The sequence below is a fragment of the Heteronotia binoei genome, chromosome 16 (genome assembly GCF_032191835.1).
Source record: "Heteronotia binoei isolate CCM8104 ecotype False Entrance Well chromosome 16, APGP_CSIRO_Hbin_v1, whole genome shotgun sequence".
NCBI classification, from domain to species: domain Eukaryota; kingdom Metazoa; phylum Chordata; class Lepidosauria; order Squamata; family Gekkonidae; genus Heteronotia; species Heteronotia binoei.
In genome coordinates, this window is record NC_083238.1 from 23,261,333 (window position 1) to 23,284,312 (window position 22,980).

General features: G+C 41.5%; 1 protein-coding gene across 2 annotated transcripts in view; it reads right to left on the reverse strand.

Annotated features, from left to right (window-relative positions):
* The window catches only part of RBMS1 (RNA binding motif single stranded interacting protein 1), a 219,116-nt gene extending 196,366 nt beyond the window's left edge, over positions 1-22,750 (reverse strand). Inside the window, exon 1 of one of the 2 annotated variants that reach the window (XM_060257367.1) lies at positions 22,352-22,750. In XM_060257367.1, the coding sequence (XP_060113350.1) occupies positions 22,352-22,426 (75 nt within the window). In that variant the 5' untranslated portion in view covers positions 22,427-22,750. The remainder of the gene's footprint in view (positions 1-22,351) is intronic. The other variant, XM_060257366.1, reaches the window with a different exon arrangement.
* Between the last annotated feature and the right edge of the window lie 230 nt (positions 22,751-22,980).

The following is a 22,980-nucleotide window of genomic DNA, read 5'->3' on the forward strand; positions in this document are numbered from 1 at the left end:
CTTCTGGTTTAACAGATTTTTTAAAATCTTGCTTGCCATTACATATCTTTATGACCTGAGAGAGCCAGCCAGGTGTAGAGGTTAAGAGTGGTGGACTCTCACCTGGAGAACCAAACTGGATTCCCTACTCCTCCACATGAAACCTGCTGGGTAACCTTGGCCCACTCACAGTCATCTCAGAACTTTCTCAGCTCCACCTACCTCACAAGCTGCCTGTTGTGGTAAGAGGAAGGTGACCCTGTCAGTTTGAGACTCCTTAGGGTAGAGAAAAGCAGAGCATAAAAAACAGCTCTTTCTTCTTCTTCTTGAATTGTGCAGCTTCATATAAAAGTACTCAAATGACCAGTATGCCATGTGTAGAGAGCTATTGTAAATGGAGGAGAAAAAGCAGCTCCTGCTATATGCAGGGATTTAATAAGGATTAGCCACTATTTGTGGTCACATTAAATCATCTGGTCCATTAAATCCCCTCAATTCACAGGTGGGCAACTTGGGGCTCCTACATACACCTCAAGCAGCATGTGCAGCAAGGGTATGTGGAAAACTTGGACTGGAATCCAAGGGCATGTGTGTTCTGCTGCAAGAAATAAGGAACAAACTCCTGCCTTCGTGTCCATGCTTCTCTGCTATTCACTCCCCAGTTTAGAAGACTACAGGAGAAAGGGGGCGGGGGGAACACTACTCACAAACTTTGGACATGTGGGGAATGCATAGAAGGTGGGATTACACTAGCACTGTTTCATACATGCACTTGACTATTGGCACATATGAAAAAAACCCAAAAGCGCCCAGCACTTGTTATACTAAACTTTGCACCATTATTTACCAAGGTATTCAGACAACCTACAAAATTAGCAAATCCTCTTAACTCTGCTCTGCTTGATTGCAGCACTATTTACTTAGAGTATTTATATTCCATCTTTCCACAATGCCCAAGGCAGCTTAAAAATATAAAATATACAGTTTAAAACAACCTGCTTATGGAGTATGAGGATATATAATTTTTATTGCAACTTTAGTACGATGCTAATGTGATACAATTTGTAGATAATGCCACAATGCTAATGCCAGTGAAAAAAATACAACTAGGGTTTTCTTCCACCAAAGAACAATTGTTAGAGCAGAAACATCAGAGTCTATGAATGTTTTCAGCAGAAATACTACTATAATATCCACATATTCATTTGACAGTACATTTGCTCCTTTCATTCAATCCTTACAAACTAGGGGGGGGGGGGGTTTGTTGTTGTTGCTGTTAAACAAAACATATACTTTCTGAAAGAAAAACTGGAAAACATGCATTATTTACCTAGTGCGGTATGTTTCATTTTTTAAAAAAATGCTAAAATTACTTCTACTGCATGATTTGATTCTGAATTGCTTGCAACGCATTAGTCTTGAGATACATTCCATTCTTATGAAGTGCTCACTTGAGAAAATGTATTCTTTCAAGCAATCGTGGTGATTTCTGCCCTTTCACAGAAATGGAATTCAACAGAATATTGTTCATATGTGAGTAAAATCCTACCCTTGCAGATACTCATTTTAATTGTACTATCTGCAATTATCCTCTCTCACTGAATGGCATCTCTCTCCTCCTAATTAACAAACTTATTTAAAGTGACCCAAATTAGATGCCACCTTCAACAACTGCAGGGACTGTTCTGCCAGGCTTTTGGTTGAGGACAGTGAAGGTTTCCATTCTGGCTGGCACCCTCCTCCACTCTCTCTACCTGCATTGTCCCTCTTCCCCCCTGCCCGTGAAGTGGTCAGCAGTCTGAAACTGAGAAATAACTATAGATAGATGATAGATAGATAGATAGATAGATAGATAGATAAATTTATTGTCATTGTTCTCAACAAAAAAAGAGCAACAAAATGAGGTGCTCTTCCACAAAACATACCAACACATCAAACACACATATTCATATTCATACCATTTAAATACATCTAAAACCATTCAAACCATTAAAACCATTTAAATACATCTAAAACAGATAAACATTCATAAAACTATTAAAACCATTTAAACCATTTAAATATATCTAAAACAGATAATCCTTCATAACCCTGCATTTAGCCTAACCACAGCACTATGAAATCTGCCATCTGATTCTTGTAGTTTTCATGGCACTGGTTCTATTTATACATTCTTCTTTATGCTTTGATGATTCTATTATGTTGTATATCGCACAGAGCCCTGCAGTAGCTCTGAAGGGTGATTCATAAATTTAATAAACAACAACAGCAGCAACTTAACACATGAAGTATCTCTTTTTTTTTTTTTGCCTTCCTTACTTTCTTCGTATTATGTCTTTATCCAAATAAGACTTCATAAAACAAGAGTTTTCACGCACAGGAGATCATAAATCACATATTCTGATGTAGACTTCAGTGAATCTCAGCCCACACCAGTATAAGCAATCTATAAATCACCTTATTAAGGTAGTGAAAGGCTTTTGGAATATAATCAGTGATTCATCGCCCAGCACAACAGCTTTGTGGGTGGGTATATATGCCAAATTAATGCCAATTGTGGTAGGGGCAATTCATCCAAAGGATCTAAAAAGAAAGTAATTGACTTTAGATTTCGCTCATAAAGGCTACTGGCTGGTTTTCTTTTAAAAGTTCAGGCACTTAAGTAGTTGTATCAACAGAGAGAAATAACTCATCCAAAATACAAAACAAGTCATCTATAAGCCAAAGAAAGGGATTGGTGACAGCATACTTGCTTCAGCTCAAAAACGTTTGCACATAAATCTGAGCTAGTTGCCTCAAAAATGCAGTGTTTTTCTACTAGGAGTGAGTGTTCACTGCCAGCATTACATACATTAAACACTTAAAACTAGAGATGTCCCCATTAATAAAACTCCATTTCTATCTTATAAAAGAGGACCCCATAGTCCAGGAGTACCCAGTGTGGCACCAGTGGATGCCATTGCACCTACTGACACCTTTCCTCATACCTACCAACTGTTTTTAGAAAGTAGGCGGGACCAGATGAGGCTTTTGCCTAACAGGGCTTCTGATTGGACACTGGAGATCTGATTGGCTGTGTATTTTAAAAATGTTTGCTTTGAGCACAGCTGCCACCACAGCACAAAAATCTTCACTGTGTGACTGAAGTTAAGCTATGTGTATGTAAGAAAATATTTTTTTAAAATACATTCATTTTAAAAGGCATGCTGTCAAACAGAACTTCTGCTTGAAATGTTGAAGAGTTACCATTAGAGTTATATATAACCTCATTCCCTGACATTTGGCAGTTGGCTCCACCTCCTGAAGCACCCATTTTGTAGCCAGTTCCACCTCCTGTGGCAGTCATTTTGTGGATGTACCCACCACCCTGTATCAGAATCCTACAGCTGCCCATAGGCTTCAAAAAGGGATGTACACTGCAGTCAAATACAGCACATTTTAAAAAGCTACTGCACCAAATTACAAAACAAACTGCTGACTGCCCTAAGAGCTTTCACGAAGTTTAATAAAGCACAGACAATTCAATCCAGCAAAGCAGATCCAAGTTTGGATGTGGGATCCCATGCATTGTGTCCTTTACTGAATAAATGAAAAGTGACCAGAAAACATACACTAAAAAGTGCATCTGAGCATGTATGACATCTGTCTGCTCTGTAGGATATGCAAAGACTGGGAAAGGAGTGCACCTCCAATGACTGTTTTTCTTACTCAGAGAGCTTCAGGTGGGTGGCCATGCTGGTCTGCAGGATACAAGTCCAGCGGCACCTTAAGACCGATACGATTTTGAGGATAAAAGCTTTCAACAGTTAAAGCTCCCTTTGTAAGCTTTGTACCTGACAAAGGGAACTTTGATTCTTGAAGGTTACACCCTGGAAATGTTGGTCTTCATGATGCTACTGGACTTGAAGCTTATCCAGAGAGTATTACTCTTACTGCTCTTGTCCATGCAAGACCAGCTTGCAAGCACCTCTTGTCCACTAGGTTAGGTTTCACTGAAAACTGAAAAGTCAAAAGGGCAAATACAACTTTTGCACAGTCTTACTCACTTCTGTCAGCAAATCCTATATACACTGATGCTGCCACAGAACTGTGAGGAGAAGACGGCAGTCAAATCATTATGATACAACCTTATCTCAATGATTGCTTCCCGCACTTCCAAATACCTTGTGATACTTGGAAATCCGAATCATTTGAAGGCTTATTACCACTATTCGGAAACCACAAACTGATACGAAATTGTGTTAATTTAATTCCAAAATACATAGATGATGGGCTGGATCCAGGGTTTTTTTTGTTATTGTTGTTCAATCTCACCTAATTCATAATCACATAGGTTTTGTCCATGCAAGTCTAAGATGCTCAGTATGGTGCTCAAAGAGGATTTCTTCCTTCTCTCCTCACTAGCAGAAAAGTTGGTTGAATCCAGCATAATATATCATAAAACTACGAAATCATCCTATATTTTATAAAGTTAGAATCTGATACCTTAGCCTTTGGGGCTCCATCTTCACTTCAGCAATAATTAGCTATACATGTCAATACTCTTTGGGAGCCATTCCCCCCACCAACATATTGGCTAAACTGCATTTAAATATTGCTACGTTTGGGTTTCTCACTCTGTGCTAAAATGGACCTACCAAAATACAGTGTGTGTGAGGGGGGCGGGGAGGAATACAGCTATCAGGTATTTGTGAGACTCAACTATGATGCCTGCATTCTTTTCCTTTTCTTTTGAGTATTCTGGGGAAAGGAAACACTTCACCTTGACAGAAACAGATGGAAAATAATGACAGCCCTCCTTGGCAGCCTTAAATCAACTCTGTAGTCATTCTCAGGTAAAGGCAAACCAAAAGAAAAAGGATACATTCAAACAGCATGTTCCAAAGGCCTAGTGGGAAAGTGAGTTGTTCCATTATCCCCCAGAACTGCACGAGGAGGACTTTTGCAGCCCCCTGCCCACACTCTACGAAGCACTGCATTCTGCTTCCACAGCCTAACAATGTTGGGATTATGTGTATTGTAGGGGTATGAAAAGGGCATTGTTATGGCTAGCCTGGGACCTTCTTTCACTTGTGCTGCTAAAAGAAATTGAGAATATTATTGGAGCATAGTTGAAAATCCAGTAATAATCCTTTCTTCTAAGATATATAATTACCCATTCTTACTGTACTGATCATAATATCACCTCACTGATGAAAACATGAAATTTGCATTAAAACAGAAACGATCTTTATTGTCTACCAAGCCCAGAAGTTTTTTTAAAAAATATCTAATTTCAGAACACTAGCCATTTTATGCTGTAGCAACAAAAACAAGGAGGAATCTTACAGTATCTTAAAGATGAACAGATTTATTTTGGGATGAGACCGAGCATGCTTTATCGGATGCACAAAGACTTCATGCATTTAACGGAATATGCTGTCTCCCTGGAAAACTCATAAACAAAAATCTAAGCGATATTTACAATGGGGGAAGAAATAAATAAAATTAGAGAAACCACAATGGCAAAGCTAACCTTGATGCTTTTTCTTTTACACCGGCAATGGCAAATGACCTCTGAATGTCTCTTGCCTTGAAAATCCTAAAGGTCCATATAAGTAGATTTGTTATTTGATGGCAAAAAAACAAACACTAATATACACAAAATCAGTAGCTAGAATCCATATTGTGTAAAAAATTGTGAAAACTGCCAAAGCAAATAAATTCCAAAGCCTGCATTTTCAAAACCTTTTTATAATGCTCTCCTGTTATGTCCCCTCACTCTCCAATGCAGCAGAAACAACAGGAGAACACTAAATATAAACTACAGGAAAGAGACAGAAATGGAACAATTCTGAGCAAAGAACTATTTGGAGACAAAACTCTACACATGGGTGCATTTGCAAAGGACAGCTGGAGTGATTCACACTATCACCTATCAAACTTCCCACCTGCTACCAATACCGCAGAATTTTAACCCTTGTAGGACAGAAGCTACTGCTGCTCTTTCAGCCAATCGAAAAAGTTCTGCCCATGCAAAGCAGAAGCAAAGCATTCTTTTAAAAAGTAATTGTAAGATTTATTAGATATGAGGCAACTGTGATTCACTGTTAAATCCTATAGGCCATATACCTAACCTATTTGGGGTTGCCAACCTCCAGGTGGGATCTGGAAATCTCCCACTTTTACAATTGATCTCCAGCTGGCAGAAATCAGCTCCCCAGGAGACTCTATGGCACTATACCATGCTAAGGCCCCTCCCCAAACCCCGCCCTCTCCCAGATCTATCCCCAAAGTCTCCAGGTATTTTCCAACACAGACCTGGCAACCCTAAACCTATTCCTTCACCATTTCAAAATAAGAATATAAGCATGTATGGGCAGGTGGGCCTATGAGTGAGATCTGTCTAGTGGACATTATAAGGGTTAATCCCAACGGAAATCTGACACAAGCAGATTGCAGGAACAACAATCTACATGGAAGCAGATAGTCCAGATGATAATAGTGAAGCAAGTTAAATTTAAGGGATGTTTGTCTTGTTTAACAGAGTACAATAGTAGAATCCATTCTCCATTTTCCTTCCATCTCACAGAAATGCTGAACAAAAATAGTTTCCCCCCCCCAAAAAAAATAACTTCCCACTTTTTAATCATACAGACTCTCATTGACTATCTTGTATTTTTGATAGGTTCTTTGTGTGCTACCTATGTAATCTGTGCACCTCGTCTACCTATGTAGTCAACAATTTTAATCATTTTGGACCAACAAAGCTTGGTGTAGTGGTTAAGTGTGCCGACTCTTATCTGGGAGAACCGGGTTTGATTCCCCACTCCTCCACTTGCACCTGCTAGCATGGCCTTGGGTCAGCCAAAGCTCTGGCAGAGGTTGTCCTTGAAAGGGCAGCTGCTGGGAGAGCCCTCTCCAGCCCCACCCACCTCACAGGGTGTCTGTTGTGGGGGAGGAAGGTAAAGGAGATTGTGAGCCGCTCTGAGACTCTTCGGAGTGGAGGGCGGGATATAAATCCAATATCTTCTTCTTCAAAGCTTATAAGGCATCAGAATACAGATATTAAATGTGTCGATGTTAGGGTTGCCAATCCCCAGTTAGGTAGCAAGGGAGCCCCAAAGGGTTCTGTGATTAAACCAGCCTCCAATATGCTCAACAAATTCTCATTCAAGTTTATAGCACCACGTTATAAACACTACTTTCATTGCACTTGAAGGATTGATTTCCATTATCAACTTTGTAATTTTTTGCATTAAGCCTGTGGAAGCTTCAGAGAAACGGAGGCAGAGAGGCGCCGCCTTCGTAGCTGTCTGCTACTCTTGGCTTTTTTTCTACAGCAGTTTGACTTGTGAAGAAGACTCTACCTTGCCAGTCCTTGGCTGAAACCATTTGGAGGATTATTGGTCCCAAGAAAGACTGTGCATACTGTATAACTTCACCTAATTCTGTCCTTATTAAGGACCATGCATACTGTATGACTTCATCTTATGTACAATTCACTGCTTTAAGTGTTTGTTTATGTTTTTTTTATAAACTTGAATGAGAATTTGTTGAGCATATTGGAGGCTGGTTTAATCACAGAACCCTTAGGGGCTCCCTTGCTAGTCATTTATCTGTGATTCTCTATTGATATTGGGTTACTTAATCCCCAGTTGGGGGCAGAGGATCCCCTGATTTGGAGGCCCTCCCTCTGCTTCAAGGTTATTAGCAGGGAGGAAATGTCCACTGGGCACTCCGTTACACCCTATGGAGGCCGGTTCTCAAAGGGTATAATGGAGAATTAATTTGTGGGTATCTGCAGGGCTGTTTTTTGAGATAGAGGCACCAAATTTTCAGCATAGCTTCTGGTGTCTCTCCTCAAAAAAACCCCTTGAGTTTCAAAAAGACTGGATCAGGGGGTCCAATTGTATAGGCCCCAAAAGACGTTGCCCCTACCATCTATTATTTTCAGTGAAGAGAAAACATTTAAAAGGAATGTGATCCATTTAAATGTGAAGGCCAGAACTAAATTCCAAGTTCAGTCATGCTAGTCATAACCTTGGCTCCTGGCTCCATCCCCAAAGTCTCCTCGTTTCATCCCCCAAATCCCCAGTTATTTCTTGAGTCGGACCTGGCAACTTTAGTCAATGCCCACCTTGGGGTTATAGTTTTATCTGTAAGAGGCATATTTAATGAAAGGAACAGAAGCTTGAAAGGCAGAATTTTCTCTAGGGCAGGGCTCCAAGAATTAAGAGTTATAGCCTATAGCAGGGCAGCTGATGGATGTGTTAGCCATTTCAGATGCAGAATTCTTCCCTTGAATGGCCAAGCTACATGAAATGCCAACTTCAGTGGTTCATAACCTTTCATTCCCTACAGCTCATTGAGCACAAAAACGTTATAATTGAATGTCCCTCTCCAAAAGCAAAAATTAGCACGTTAAAAAGAGCACTCTATAAAAGGCAACTTTACACAGGTATACCTATTATATATTCATATTATATATCTATATATAATATAGATATTCATATTAGATAGATGATAGATAGAGGATGGATAGAGGATGGATGGATGATGGATGATAGGTGGATAGGTAGGTAGGTAGATGGATAGATGGATGCATGGATAGATAGATAGATGGATAGATAGAGAGCTAGATATAGATATATCAGGCAATAGCTTCAGTGAGACTCTTGCATCTCACAGCTCTCAACTAACTACTTAATATTAGGTTTGATTCCTGTTTGCCATGTCACTTTTGCAAGAATAGGGCGGGACAGGGGAGAACCTCAGATTTAGGAATTTGCCTTAGGGGTGGGGTAAATAATGTTGGATTCTCTGCACTAGGTACTGCCAGAGAACCATGTAAAATAGCAGAGAGCTCTAGGCCATCAGAACTGGGGCTAGGTGTGGCAGCAGATTTAAAGTTACACAGAGTCAGCAATGAGTTCTAAGACTAATAAACAACTTTGATTAAAGGAAATACATGCAGGAGAGCGCAGGTGAGAGATAGGGGTAGATTACCTAGTCTTGATAACTACATGGTGTTTATGGCTGCCAATCCCCAGATGGGGGCAGGGGAATTCCCTGGTTTGGAGACCCTGTACTGGCTATCAGAAGCCATTGCAAGTGGGGAGAAGGGATTGCCTTAAAACCTGATGAGAATCGTCTTGAGTAATTCTCATTGCTGAGAATCAGTGTTGATTGTTACACAGTGTTTATTGTGTTTGCTCAACCTGGACTGTGTTTTCCTTTGTTTTGTGTTCTAACCTCCAAGTGGGGCCTGGGGATCTCCTGGAGAATATTAATGCTTTGGAGGGTAGACTCTACGGCAGGGGTGTCAAATACCTTGTCTGTGGACCAGAATCAGCTTGCCCAGGGCTTTAATCAGGCCTGCGGGGCTCTTTTCTCCCCCCTACCCCCTCCCTGTCCTCACTCTTTGAAGCTCCAAGGCTGTTGAAGTTCCCTGCACTTTCTGCCTCATCTTTGCTGGCTGCAGCAGGAAGCAGAGCTGCAAAGAAAGTGCAGAGTGGATTTTCCATTAAGGTCTCTGTGTCCGGAGACCTTAATGGAAAAGTCATTCCACATTTTCCTTGCATTACATTTTATGACACACATAGCCCTGCCCTATGAAGTCCCATTTATATCAGATCCAGCCTCCTAACAAAATGAATTTGGAAACCCCTGCTCCATATGTCATTGTTCCCCAATGAGTACAATCCTTGTCCACAATCTTTGTCCAGTCTGGAGCTGGCAAACACCCCCTCACCAGTGGTAACCTTATGATCTCCTGAAATTACAACTGATCTCCAGACTAGGGAGATCAGTTCCTTTAGAGAAAATGGCAGCTTTGGAGGGTTGACTCTCTGGCATACCTTACTGAAGTCCCTCCCCTCCCCAGGCTCCACCCCAAATTTCCAGGAATTTTCCAACCCAGAGTTGGCAACTCTATGTATCAGACTAGAGGAGTGCAGGTTGCAATCCACGCTGAAACTCTGCCATGGACAGTCAATGGGCTTAGAAGGCTCTGCTCAGGATTGCACCGAGAATCAACTTCAGCTGGTCTTTCTTTCTCAGACAGCTGTGAAAATAAAATGAGCCATGAACACTGCCTTCAGCTCCCTGAAGGAAAAAAGGTAAAGGTAGTCCCCTGTGCAAGCACCAGTCATTTCTGACTCTGGGGTGATGTTGCATCACGACGTTTTCACAGCAGACTTTTTTTTTATGGGATGGTTTGCCATTGCCTTCTCCAGTCATCTACACTTTCGCCCCAACAAGCTGGGTACTCATTTTACCGATTTCTGAAGGATGGAAGGCTGAATCAACTTTGAGCTGGCTACTTGACCCCAGCTTCCGCCGGGATTGAACTCAGGTTATGAGCGGAGAGCTTGGACTGCACTACTGCAGCTTTACCACTCTGCGCCACGGAGCTCCTTGTTCCTTGAAGGAAGGGCAGGATAAATAGGTAAGTAGTAACAGCAATAGGAACAATAATAATTTAAAATTATTTTTTAAATCAACAATGCTTTACAATGGCTCATTTGAATCAATATGAATTAGAATGTCTTCGCTGCCAGAAGATCTTTTCTAATCATAATATGTCCACCAAATGGTGGGAATCTGAGAAGTGATTTTAAAAGGTAGGCAACAGCTGAGTAGGAAAGCAGGTGTCCACCCCAACATCCTTTCTTTCAGCCTCAACTTCCTTTTTCTTGTTTTCTATTTCCTGAAGTTATCCTCTTCCATTTTTACATTTGGGTTTCGCTGGTTTAAATCTGGTGTTTGGCATGAATGGCTGAACTGATGCACAACTTTATGGAGATATCCTTCTTTTAACAAGGTTTTAAAATTCAACAGTAATTCCTTATCAATTCCTTAAAAATTCAACAGTAATTCCATTCTTTTAAATGGGCTATAAATTCAGTTGAGGTCAACCTACATTTTTTTCCCTATAGGATTAAACTTGTTCGTAAATATACCAGTTTTGTATTAGTCTATACAAGCACATGCAACAATGTATTTGTCTATGCACAGCTTTAGATAATTGCTAAACAAAGGATGCAAACTTAGGCTGAATGTCAATTATAGTTTTAATACATCTGAAATTGATACGATACAGCCATCCTGCCTATATATATTCATTCAGGTTTGGTTCGGTTTGGGGAAGGCTGGTCCCACAGACATCTTTGCAATGTTTTGTAGTACAACCCTGTGCAGAGTTACTCCAGGCTAAGCTCAGTGAAATAACAGGCTTAAAATGGGGTAACTCTATACAGGATAGCATTATTAAAGTGCCATAAAATCTGCAATGCCTAAGTGCAAAGATGAGATAAAGACCATGAGATATGAAAAAGTTATTGCCTATTTATAGCAGTAAACTAGTACTCATTTGAGGGAAGACCCTCAAACCAAGAAAACGAAGAGAGTAATCCTAAACACGTCTACTCGGAATCCTTACTCCACATAACTAAAAAAACTCTCCAATGAAACATTTTCTCTTTTAGAATGAACGCAATACTTTTAAAGACCGGGTAGACATGCTAATGACAGTTACAGCTCTTAAATCCAAGATGTATTTCTGCACCTAGAAGGATGCCTGAACTTCAAGAAGAGAGTATGCATGGATTTCATGGCTTCTCAACTATTACACGCCTTCCATTGTCCTGGTTCTTCCTTCGTGGTTGAACTTTTGACCTTACCCTCAAACCAATGTGAGGCATATACTGGTACATTTGCCTACTTCGCTGGAAGGAAAAAAGATCACAAGGTGGAGGGGCAGAAACTGCACCGAAGTCTCAGAGGAAAACTGAAAGTTTCATTGAGAACCAAGCTCTCTCTAACCAGTAGCCAGAGAATGAAGACAATGACATCTTGCTGGAACTAAGGGACATGTGCTAAGGTAGCATAATTTCCACTTTCTTTGCAAGTACTGCATATGATTGTAATTTTGCTTGTAGAAAACTAAGCCACTTATAACTTAAATTCCATAAAGATATCAAATATTGCAGTTTGAGATGATAAATAAATTATAAATGATGCATTTTATACTGTTAAAGCAGTAAAATTAGGTCAGGTTTGATACAATGGTATTGCATAGACTTAAATCTTTCCCCAAATTTCCATTTTTCTTCTGATTTTTTTTACTTTTGCTTCATTTCAGAAAATTCCACATCTTTATACCATAATGCTTTTGATTAAAATTCTGGTTCAGGTAAAATTTTGGATCCAAATGACATTTTGCACATTGTACTTTCACTAGTCAGAGGGGGCATTTTGCCAAGTTCCCCACATTTTGCCTTCCACACAGTCTCTCAGGAAAAGCGTTTTAGGGTGGATACAGAGTTTTTTTCTTGACTGAGTTCTCTGCATTCTTTTATCTTGGTTAGGATTTTTGTCTGAATTCTATTAGGTTAAAGTATTGCGATACATCCTAGCAGTTGTGTTTTGTGCAAGCCAAGAATATCCTTCATATTTTACTGAGGCCACTGTTAGGGAAAGAAAATAATGCACATGAATTTTCCATACTAATATGCTGGACTGAATACTGCAGCTCTATTCCACTAGCCGAGGTGCTATCCTCAAATGGAGCCCTCTCCCGATGCAAGAAATTTACACTGGTTAAGAAATTATAATGGGCATCGATCTAAAACACAATAATTCTGTTGAATTTGTTGCTCCAACACTTCCCCAGAATAAAGTGTTTACCTAAAATTTAGTAGTCTAGTCACAACAAATCTGACAGCTGAGTGGGCAGCCCAAATTTTATGTTCTAGCAGCTAGTTGAGTGTTTTATGTCTTGCATTCAATTTCCAGACTGGAATGGCCAGTTAAAAAAGAGGTGCATTCACTCAGCACTTTTTGGTTCACAGTTTGTTTTTTAAAAACCACACTCACAACTACTAAAGGGTAGGGAATGAATTCTGCAATTAGGAAGGAAGGAAGGAGGAGGAGGAAAGAAAGAAAGAAATTTGAATATGGTTTTTAACAGACCACTTATTCCAATCCATTAACTCCCCTTTTCCAAAAGTCAGTTGGAAAAACAAGATTTCACAAATAAATTGTTTCTGCAGATACAGATCATATATACCTCATCACACAGTTCAGTTACTTAATCACTGTAACTCACATACTGACATCTGGAACAGCATATGGTTAAATGCATGAGCTATGAGATAGGAAGTCCACCCACTCAGAATCTCAGCTCAACTATAGAGTAATTCAGTAACACTTCAGGCACTACCTTAGCCAACTGAACTGGCTTACAGTGTGCTGTTAAGAATTTACAAGACCTTAATGTCCACAAGATTAAGAGAGGGTAATGTGCAAAAATGTCAGGAGGAATGGGACCCCATTTATAAATGGGTCAAAAGTAGAGGCTTCGACATGGAGTAGCTAGAATTTTTTTTTTCCCTTTCAAATCCTCTCCATCCCCCAGTGTGTATGATTGGGATGTAGTGGTAGACGTTAGACATAGATGTGTTTTTGACTGTATGGCGCGCCCAAGCGTCTAAGGTGTTTGGAATGATTAATGTTGATTGTATTTGTTCGTTCTTTATTCTTTCTTTTCTTTGTATGTCCATCTTTTCTTAATAAAAATTTCATATATTCAAAAAAAAAAAAGGAATTTACAAGACCTATGTATGAGAAGTACTTTGACCAGATAGATACTAAGTATTTATTGTGGTTATCAGGGTGTTGTTTTGTAGCAGGAACTCCTTTGCATATTAGGCCACACACCCCTGATGTAGCCAATCCTCCTGGAGCTTACAGTAGGCCCTATATTAAGAGCCCTGTAAGCTCTTGGAAGATTGACTACATCAGGGGTGTGTGGCCTAATATGCACAGAAGTTCCTGTTACAAAAAAAGCCATGGTGATTATTATGCTGAACTGAGCAACATCTAGAGCAGGGGTGTCAAACATGCGGCCCGGGGGCCTGCAACCGGCTCTTGTCTGCTTCCTTCACCCTCTCTTGCTTCCTTCTGCATCTCAACTTGCTTTGCAAGGCTTGCTCAATTGCAGCTACAAAGCAAAACCTCAATTTTCTCCATTAGTTGAAGCTCCTCCCCCTCCTGGTCCCCTGTGGAGAGAGGGAAAGAGCCAGAGCTTTCTTTGCCCCGTGGATCCCATGAGAAAAATACAAAGAAAGCACCTTTAAGACCAACAAGTCCTAATTTTTTAAGCATGTTTTTCTCATGTTTGTCTGTGTCCTTTAAAAGTTTATCTCTGCTACCTAATCTTAAACAGGTACACACAAGGCCCAGCCCGAAAAGGTCTCATTTATGTCAGCTCTGGCCTTCATAACAAATGAGTTCAACACACCGCCGATCTAGAGAAACACATGACAAAACAGTGCCATTCTATACAGATTTACTCCAGTTAAAATGCTGGTTTTAAGGCCCTTAGGCATAACATAGCACAGGAATGTACTAAAAGCAGATCACTATTAAACAGAGTAGCCCCAATCCAACATAAAGTTTCGCCTCTTGTGCATTGAAGTCAATTGTTTTAATTGCACTTCAACCTCTTTTGGACTGTCACCAGTCTGTGTTTGAGGAAACAGCCTATCCACTTCAGCCTCTGATGTAGTGAATGGTTTCGGGGGGAAATTAGACGTCAGTAAACGGCAAGTACAAGAACCACCTTACTAAAGCATCTAGTAGGACGGTATAGAATAATTCTAGGGGGTACATTAGTCTGTTTGCAGCAAAGTTCAACAGAGGTCCAGTGTTATAATTAAAGAGTAACAAAATGTATTCCAGCTTAAACACAATCTGGATCTTCTTTTAAAAACCCTATGTAGGTATTCCAGGATAGTTTTATATCCATTTAACATCGGTGTTGCAAATCATGAGGCTCATTCAGGAATGAATTTTGTTGGTCTTTAAAATGCCACTGGATTTCTATTCTACTGGGATAGCATGGCTACTACCCTGGAATTTCCACTGAAAATTCATAGCAAACCACTAAAGTCTTGATGCACTGAATAAGTAGAAGAGTGTAAGAAATTACTAACGCTTTTGAAATGATAAGACTGCATAATTAACAACATGATCCTAAGCAGAGTTTATAACCTTCTATGTCTATGAAAGTCAGTGGTCTTATGGGCTGGGTCCAGATGGCCAGTATAAGGCACCTCAGGGATGCCCCACGACCAGACCAAAAAAGCACATTCAAATGTGCACATCTGGATTGTGCCTTCACCCTGTCCTGACTCGACATCCTGCCACCTTAAAAAAGCTACCACATATGAAGTGGTAGCAAATTGGCAGCACGATGGCAAGACGCTTCCAGGGCACCTTTCCCAGCCATCTGAGCAACCAGGCAGATCCCCCTTAGTGCTACTTTAAGGAGTATGGAGAATTAGTTCTGTTTCCAGATTTGAGCCACAGTGGGGCACATGAAAAGGAAGAGAGGCATTTAAACTAGCCTTCCTGCAGACAAGCTGAGGGTATGCTCTGCATAAACAAGGTAATTATGAAAAAGAAGTCTGGATTTATACCCTGCCCTTCACTCAAAGTGGCTGACAATCTCCTTCTTTTTCTCTCTCCACAACAGATACCCTATGAAGTAGGTGGAGCTGAGAGAGCTCTAAGAGAACTGTGACTGACCCAAGATCACCTATCTGCTGCATGTGGAGGAGTGGGGAATCAAACCTGGTGCTCCAGATTAGAGTCCGCTACTCTTAAACACTACATCAAATAATGGCTTGGATTAAGACCAACTATCTTCAGTAAAGCTGGGGTTCAGTGGAACTCCCATATCAATCTCCTCTCTTCCATCAGGTGTTTAGGAAACTACTGATTCAGCATCAGAAATCATATGCCTTACAGAGAAAGAGGATCTAGAAGGAGCTTCTTAACTTTTAAAAGACACTCAAATAGGCTATGAAACTCCCACATAAAGACCAGATTCTAGCATGCAGCTTTTAAACTGAGAACCTGGAGGCCCAAACATTTATATCAGCATGGGCAAAGCAATGTGCCTAAATAAAAGATCCTTCAACTGAAATGAAGAGCAACCTCTATGCATGCGCTGATTCCAAGCACACACTGATCTCTGAATCAGAAAATCAGGGGCCGTTTTCCCACTCACCTTTTACTGGCGCCACGACCATCCTGACGCCGGCGAATCTGCCTGGATTTCGCAACAGAAGCGCCGGCGCTCCCAGAAGCGCCGGCGCTTTCCGTCGCTAAGCCAGCGCAAACGTTTTCCTGCATCTTTGCGATTTCCGTTTGCGCTGGCTTAGCGACGGAAGTAGCCGGCGCTTCTGGGAGCGCCGGAGCTTCTGATGCGAAATCCAGGCAGATTCGCCGGCGTCAGGATGGTCGTGGCGCCAGTAAAAGGTGAGTGGGAAAACGGCCAGGGTCACATCTAAGAAATCTATTTACTCTTCCTTGAGAATTACAGCAGGTTCCCATTTTTCTTTTGTTGCGTACATCATTGGAGCAGCTTTCTCAACACAAAAATGCTTGATTCCAGTTACTGTTAAGAAAATAAAACATAACTTAGTAACTACTGTAACAACAGGAATTCCTTTTGTTTCTGCTAGGGTAACTGAAAGAGGGTAAATTCAGATATAACAGTCATCACTAGAATCAAACTTGTTAGGGCATACGATGTCACATGAAGTTGTCTTATATTGAATCGGACCATTGGTCCACCAAGGTCAGTACTGTCTTCTCAGACTGCCAGCAGCTCTCTAGGGTCTCAGGCAGGAGTCTTTCACATTACCTACCGCCTAGTCCTATTAGCTGGAGATGCCAGGGTTTAAACCTGGGACCTTCTGCATTCGAAACTGAGGCTCTTCAGGTGTATGGATAAAACACTGCCATCTGCCAAGGATGACCAGTTGGCAATCAATGACCACATTCAGCATAATCATCACTTTTATCTAAGCCTCAATGATCCTGTATTTGAAATTAATGTAGGCTAAAAGTGGTACCCATAATTTAATTCCTAAACCATTTTTAAAACTGGGCTGGGTGTCTGAAACAGAGTTAACACATTTCAATGGTACAACTCTTGTTTGGTTTTAAGTAAAAAACTGAATAACTAAATTGTGCTAAAGCCTGAGAGAATTGGAGCTCTTTGGAGCCAGTGTCTGGAGAACATACGGGCCCTATATGTGGAGTTAGCCATCATTGGTCTAGATCAGCTGCTGTTATTCTTTATGGTAGAGTACCTCAATACAGATGTTTCTTCATTCCCAGTAAGGAAGAACAAAAGTTACTGAGTACCTTTTCAACTTGATAATTAAAACATTTTCAGAGCGATATCTGCTTTGCATTCCTCTTAAATATTATCCAAATTATTCCAATTAGAGTTGACACAAGTCAGTTTTATAGCACTCCGGTGCACAGTCACTAAATTATAATTGAAATCAATTGTTGATGTTGGTCACTGAAAAAAATGTTAATTTAGGCACAGGACTAGCATCAGATTCACAAAGCTATACCAAAATGCTTGAATTTTTTTATACAATATGTTGAAGTAAAATGTACATTCTTATGGGAAATCTACTGACCTGTAGCCAGGATTTTAAAAGTTGCGGGAGCATGTAAAAAAGTCAGGGGGCACTTCCCTTCCTGCTGTTGCTCTGACTCAGGATGCCTGACCCTCCCTCCTGCCCCCCCACCATCACTACCACAACTTGAGAGCCCTTTAAATGGCATGGGAGGGGCAGTGGCTGCTCCTGAATACCCCTCCTGTGCATTTTAACTCATATGGGGAGGGTGGGTAGCCCCCAGCCACTCATCTTTTACCCTCACAGTGGTGGCAGGGGGGGAGTGGGGAAGGTCGGGACACCTGAGTTAGGGCATCCAGCAGGAAGTCAGGGGGAAGGGTCCCCAAGGGATCCCCGTAGCTACAGGCCTGGAAATCTATAACCTTGTTTCAAAGGCTGCAACAGTGCAATCCAAACTAGAGTTTTACTGTTCTGACTCCACTGAAGTCAATGGGTTTAGAAGGATGCGGCTCTTTTTAGGATTGCACTAAGCCACCCAGAGTTTTCACGATGATATTGGATTTATATCCCACCCTCCACTCCGAAGAGTCTCAGAGCGGCTCACAATCTCCTTTACCTTCCTCCCCTACAACAGACACCCTGTGAGGTAGATGAAGATATTGGATTTATATCCTGCCCTCCACTCCGAAGAGTCTCAGAGCGGCTCACAATCTCCTTTACCTTCCTCCCCTACAACAGGCACCCTGTGAGGTGGGTGGGGCTGGAGAGGGCTCTCACAGCAGCTGCCCTTTCAAGGACAACCTCTGCCAGGGCTATGGCTGACCCAAGGCCATGTTATCATCCTAGTACATTGTCATAGAACATTTTACATATTGATAGAATCGTGATCTGGAGACAAAGGTAAAAGCCTAACTAACTTTATCCTTGTACTATAAATTGAATCTTTAATTATCAAATGACATTAGAGGACAGTTTCTCATTGAATATTCAGTCATAACTTCTCCCAAGAGAACTCATATTAAGTCCATGCTTTATTAGGCTAGGTCATAAAGTGCCTTTTTGCACCCTGAATTAGTTTTAGCCACTATTAGGAGGATCTGCACTCGGCCATGCACAAGAAGCAACTAAACCAGCTCCTCCTTAGATCGCTACTGGTTGCATTTCTTCCCAACTGCTACTTTACTAGCGCAGGTCAGCACTGCAAGTTAAAAATCCCTCTCGTTTTCAAGAATTTGGGACACAGTTACTAGCATGTGGTAGCATACCTGCAAAAATGGAACATGATTTTTTTTTTTAGCGATATAAATAACATGGACACAATCCACCCAAACTAGGTCCCCTTACCTTCAAAGGAAAAAAATTAACAGAGCTATCCCAAAAAAGTGTTACACTTTTGTATGTACATTGAAGTTAGTGGATTTAGAAGAGTGAAACTTTTTTTAGGACAGCACTTGAAATACTTTTCTCCGATAGAAATCAACAGGACTTAAAAGTGTTTAATTTTGCCCAATGAAACGTTTCTCTTTCCCTATAACTTATTTTAAAACAGGCTGTTCTTTTATAGAAGTAGACTGCGAAGAATCCCTATACAAAAGAATACGCAGGATTGGATCTTCCCATTTAGGAAGAAATCCTTGATCAACAATTGTTAGCGTTAGGTTGGTAGGAAGGATCGGGAAGGGCACTGAATCAAAGCAATTTATACAATCAAATGAGCCTACCTCATACTATATTGCAGAAATGATGTAAATTGTTCATAACCAGGCTGCAATGAAAGACATTAAAAATGGAGATTGTGTCACTGCAGCCCTTTCATGCATTTCAAATCAAGTGAACTCATTTATAGTCATTAAAATACAAGAATATTTGAACCTTACAAAACCACACTAGATTTTTTTTGCAGTTTTATAATGAATATTTTTGCCGCTATAATTGTTATCTTTAAACTAATCCTGGAGTTCCATTGAGTGTACATTGTTAATTAACTTGTTTTTGGGTAGCTGTGTACTTTTGTTAGAGCTAAAAACAGTCCTCATTAGATTTTTTTTATGCATGAATGTGCTATGCAAAAGCTATAGAATATTGTTGTTGTCTGATAAAACCCAAAGGCACTCAAACTACTGGAGTATTTAAACCTTAGAGTGAGCTCTTTTTAAGCTGACCTAAAGTGCAAGTGAGGCTTTGTGGATGAAAGCACTTTGTGCACATATTCAGCCCAAATTTATATAGAGACAAGAAATTGCTTAGTTACACTATTGAATTATATAAAGTAGCTGTCTGTTTTTCCCCCAACTGCAATTGTCTGTAGATTTCTTTTCTTTTCTTTAAAACAAAAAACCAACAGGATATCAATGAAACAGGAAATTTGGATACTATCATTATATCTAGACATCCATAGATGTAGGTCAAATGGATATGTGCATGGCTCTTATGAAACAAAGAGTTGAAGACTAATGTGATTTTAGACTATAATTTTATAGGAATGACTACAAGACATGTTTTGAAGATGTCATTGACTATAGTATAAATCAATATTAAATACTTTATACAGGAAGCACACTTTCAGAAAATGGTCCTTAAGGCTTTTCTCTAGATCATCCCCTAATTACGAGTGCAAGCTTATTACAGTTTATCTCCCCTCTTCAATTATTTACAGGGCAAAAAGGCAAGAAGGGCTGCATTAGCTGTATTAAAATATTATGCACTTGGTTTGTCTATTATTGATGGCATACAAAAATAACTCAAGGTAACATATTCCTATGCAAAAGTGCTCCCCCCCCCACCTTCATGTATTTATTTATTATTCATAAAGTGACATGTTGGAAGAGTACAAAAACAATGTTTTTTGGGCACCCATTCTGCATTATAGAAACAATAAAGCTGCAGATCATCAAAGCTGCTATTGTAAGCCTGCTTTCTTGGAAGCAAGTCCTGTTAAAATCATATATGTACATGTTAAAAGAACTAAAGCTCTGATAACATCACACAGAATGTTCCCCATGTTACTGTGTAGACTTTGAAGTATCAGATAATGTGAGTACCTTTAAAAACTTGGTTACTTTTGACTAAATATTGCTACTCATCCAGTTAACTGTGAAAGTGATTTGATTTCTATTAAACTGATAAAGCGTTTGCCAGCTTCAAACCAACACGTCCTTGTGTTGCTATTGACACCAAGTGAAAGATTTTGCAGATCCATGCTACTCAAAGCAGAAGGCCAAAGGCTCCCCAGACACATGCAGTTGCCAATGGGAGGTGTGAGCTTCTTCTCCTTCCCTGTTTTTCTAGGCTCAGAATTTCTGCCTATTTGCTATATTCTGGCATTTCACCGTTTTATAACTAACAGGCAAAACCCGAGCTCTTTTCTTTAAGTCAGAATTACTGTGCTCCCTGGGTAGCTGTGAAGGATTCTTGAGAACCATTCCAGGTTTCGCATATAATAAATGCTTAAAATCCAAAGATGGTTGAAGTTGTCAATGACAGCTGAATTCCATCTGCTCTTTAAGATACATTCCAAAGTCAATGCAAACAGGAGATGACCAACAAAGATCTGAGGTTTTAAACATTCTCAGCATCCATCTGAAATTGTCAACATTCAAAGTGAATGCTGACAATCATCAAATTTGGGACACTTACTATAACAAAAACATATATCTGCTAGAACACCATAACAGTTAACTGGCAAAATTCACTCCTTGTACGATTTGTGCATCATATGTGATGCTGGTAGCTAGAGAACGTCTAGGATGCTAAATATTCCAGACAGTTGATCCAATGAGCCCTGCAATTGCCAGTTTGCAGCATGATGTTTCTAGAGCAGTGATACAGGCTGGCCTTAAGAGATTCCACGGACATCCGTGGGCAGGTACACATGCATGGCAAGCATCGTCAAACTCTCATGAACAAAAACGCCAAACAACAAATCTGCCTGTTGTCAAACTCACAATGACAATGTACGTACTTCACTGAAAGTTTTCCCTGTCATCATTTCTACTTTCTTTTTTTTTTTTGAGAAATCAGAAGGGGAAGGAGATACATCTGAGTTTCCTTAAAGCATAATCCACAGTCAATTTTTATTTTAACGCACGCCAGCTAATATTCACATGTATGAAAAAGAATTTTTAAAAAATTCATTTAATTTCAAACCCCACTTTCAATTCATTCGCAGCTGTTTCAAGAGTTAAAAGTAGCCTAAGGTTAGGCTGGAAGTTAGGATAGAAGCAATAGTCAGACTTAAATCCCATTTTTGTTTCTGTCCAGAATAAAGATGTCAAGGGTGACAGAAGGAAGAATTCCCAAGAAAGTCAACCGGGGGGGGGGGGCAGTGAAATGCCCATCACTGCACTGATCTCTATTTAACATTGGGAGAGAGGGAGGGGAAAGGGGTTGCAGCTTAGAACACGCTTCAGAAGTAGGTGGGAGAAAAAAAATCGAATCATCTCCAGGGGGAAAAAAATGAGGGAAGGAAGGGAGGGAAAAATAACGGGAGGGAGGGTGCCTGGGATGGGAGGAGATGGATGGAAAAAGATTAAAAAGACAGGAGGAAGGTGGCGGGGGGGGGGCAGAAGCCACACAACAAAAGGAAAACACGCTGCTAGCCAGAGAAGGTTACAAGAGGCGGTTGTGTAGCTGCAGTCCTTTCTCTTCCCAAACACACACATCCTGAGAGAGAGAGAGAGAGAGCTGAGCAGGCAGAGTCAGGAACGGCCTGCAGGCTCTTTCCTGTGTGTGTGTGCGCGCGCCACGAAAAGAGCGCGCGCGCGCCTGCCTGTAACCCGATGCCATTTCCAAAGAGTCTCTCCCTCTCTCTCTCTCTCCCCCCCCTCCCCCGCCCGTCCTTCACTGGCTATAGTTAGCAAGCCTGCGAAACTGCAGCCCAGCCGCCCCCCTGTGCCCTTTCCCTGGCCAAAGAAGCAAGCAAGGAGCCCGGCGGGTTACCGTACCTTAGCCTGCAGATACTGGGGGTAGTAGTAGGTGGTGTACTGGGGGTACATCTGCTGTTTCCACACTTTGCCCATGAAGCTGGAATAAGGGAGCCCCGCAGAGGAGGGAGGAGGGGAGGGCACTTGACAAGAAGGGGGGGGGAAGGAAGGGGGAGGCGGGAAGAGAACGAGACGGAGACAGGGAGGGGGGGGGAGCCGCTCTCGCTCTCGCTTCTCCTTCTCTTCGGATGCCCCCTTGGCTTCGCCTCTTTCCTTCCCGGCGGCGCCCGCTGCTGCTGCTGCTCCTCCTTCGTCAGCTGAGCCCAGACCTTCCTCCTCCTGCACTCAAAGGCGGCGGCGGCGGCGGCAGCAAGAGTCTGCAGAGGGCACCGAGGACAAGAGCTTCGCCTCCCTCTCGCTCCCCCTTTTCCCGTGCGCGCGCGCGCGCGCCCCCGCGCGCCAGGAGTTCCCTCAGCGGCCAGGCGCCGCGAGTGAGCAGCAGCCAGCGCTCGGCCGGCTCCGGGAGCCCCACGCGCGCCGCCTGGCAAGCGGTCGAGACGAGTGGGGACTGCGGCTGCGGTGGTGCCCGGCTGGGGGAGGGGGTGGGGGCCAGGGGGGCGGCGCTTCACCCCAGCCTGGACTGGAGGGCT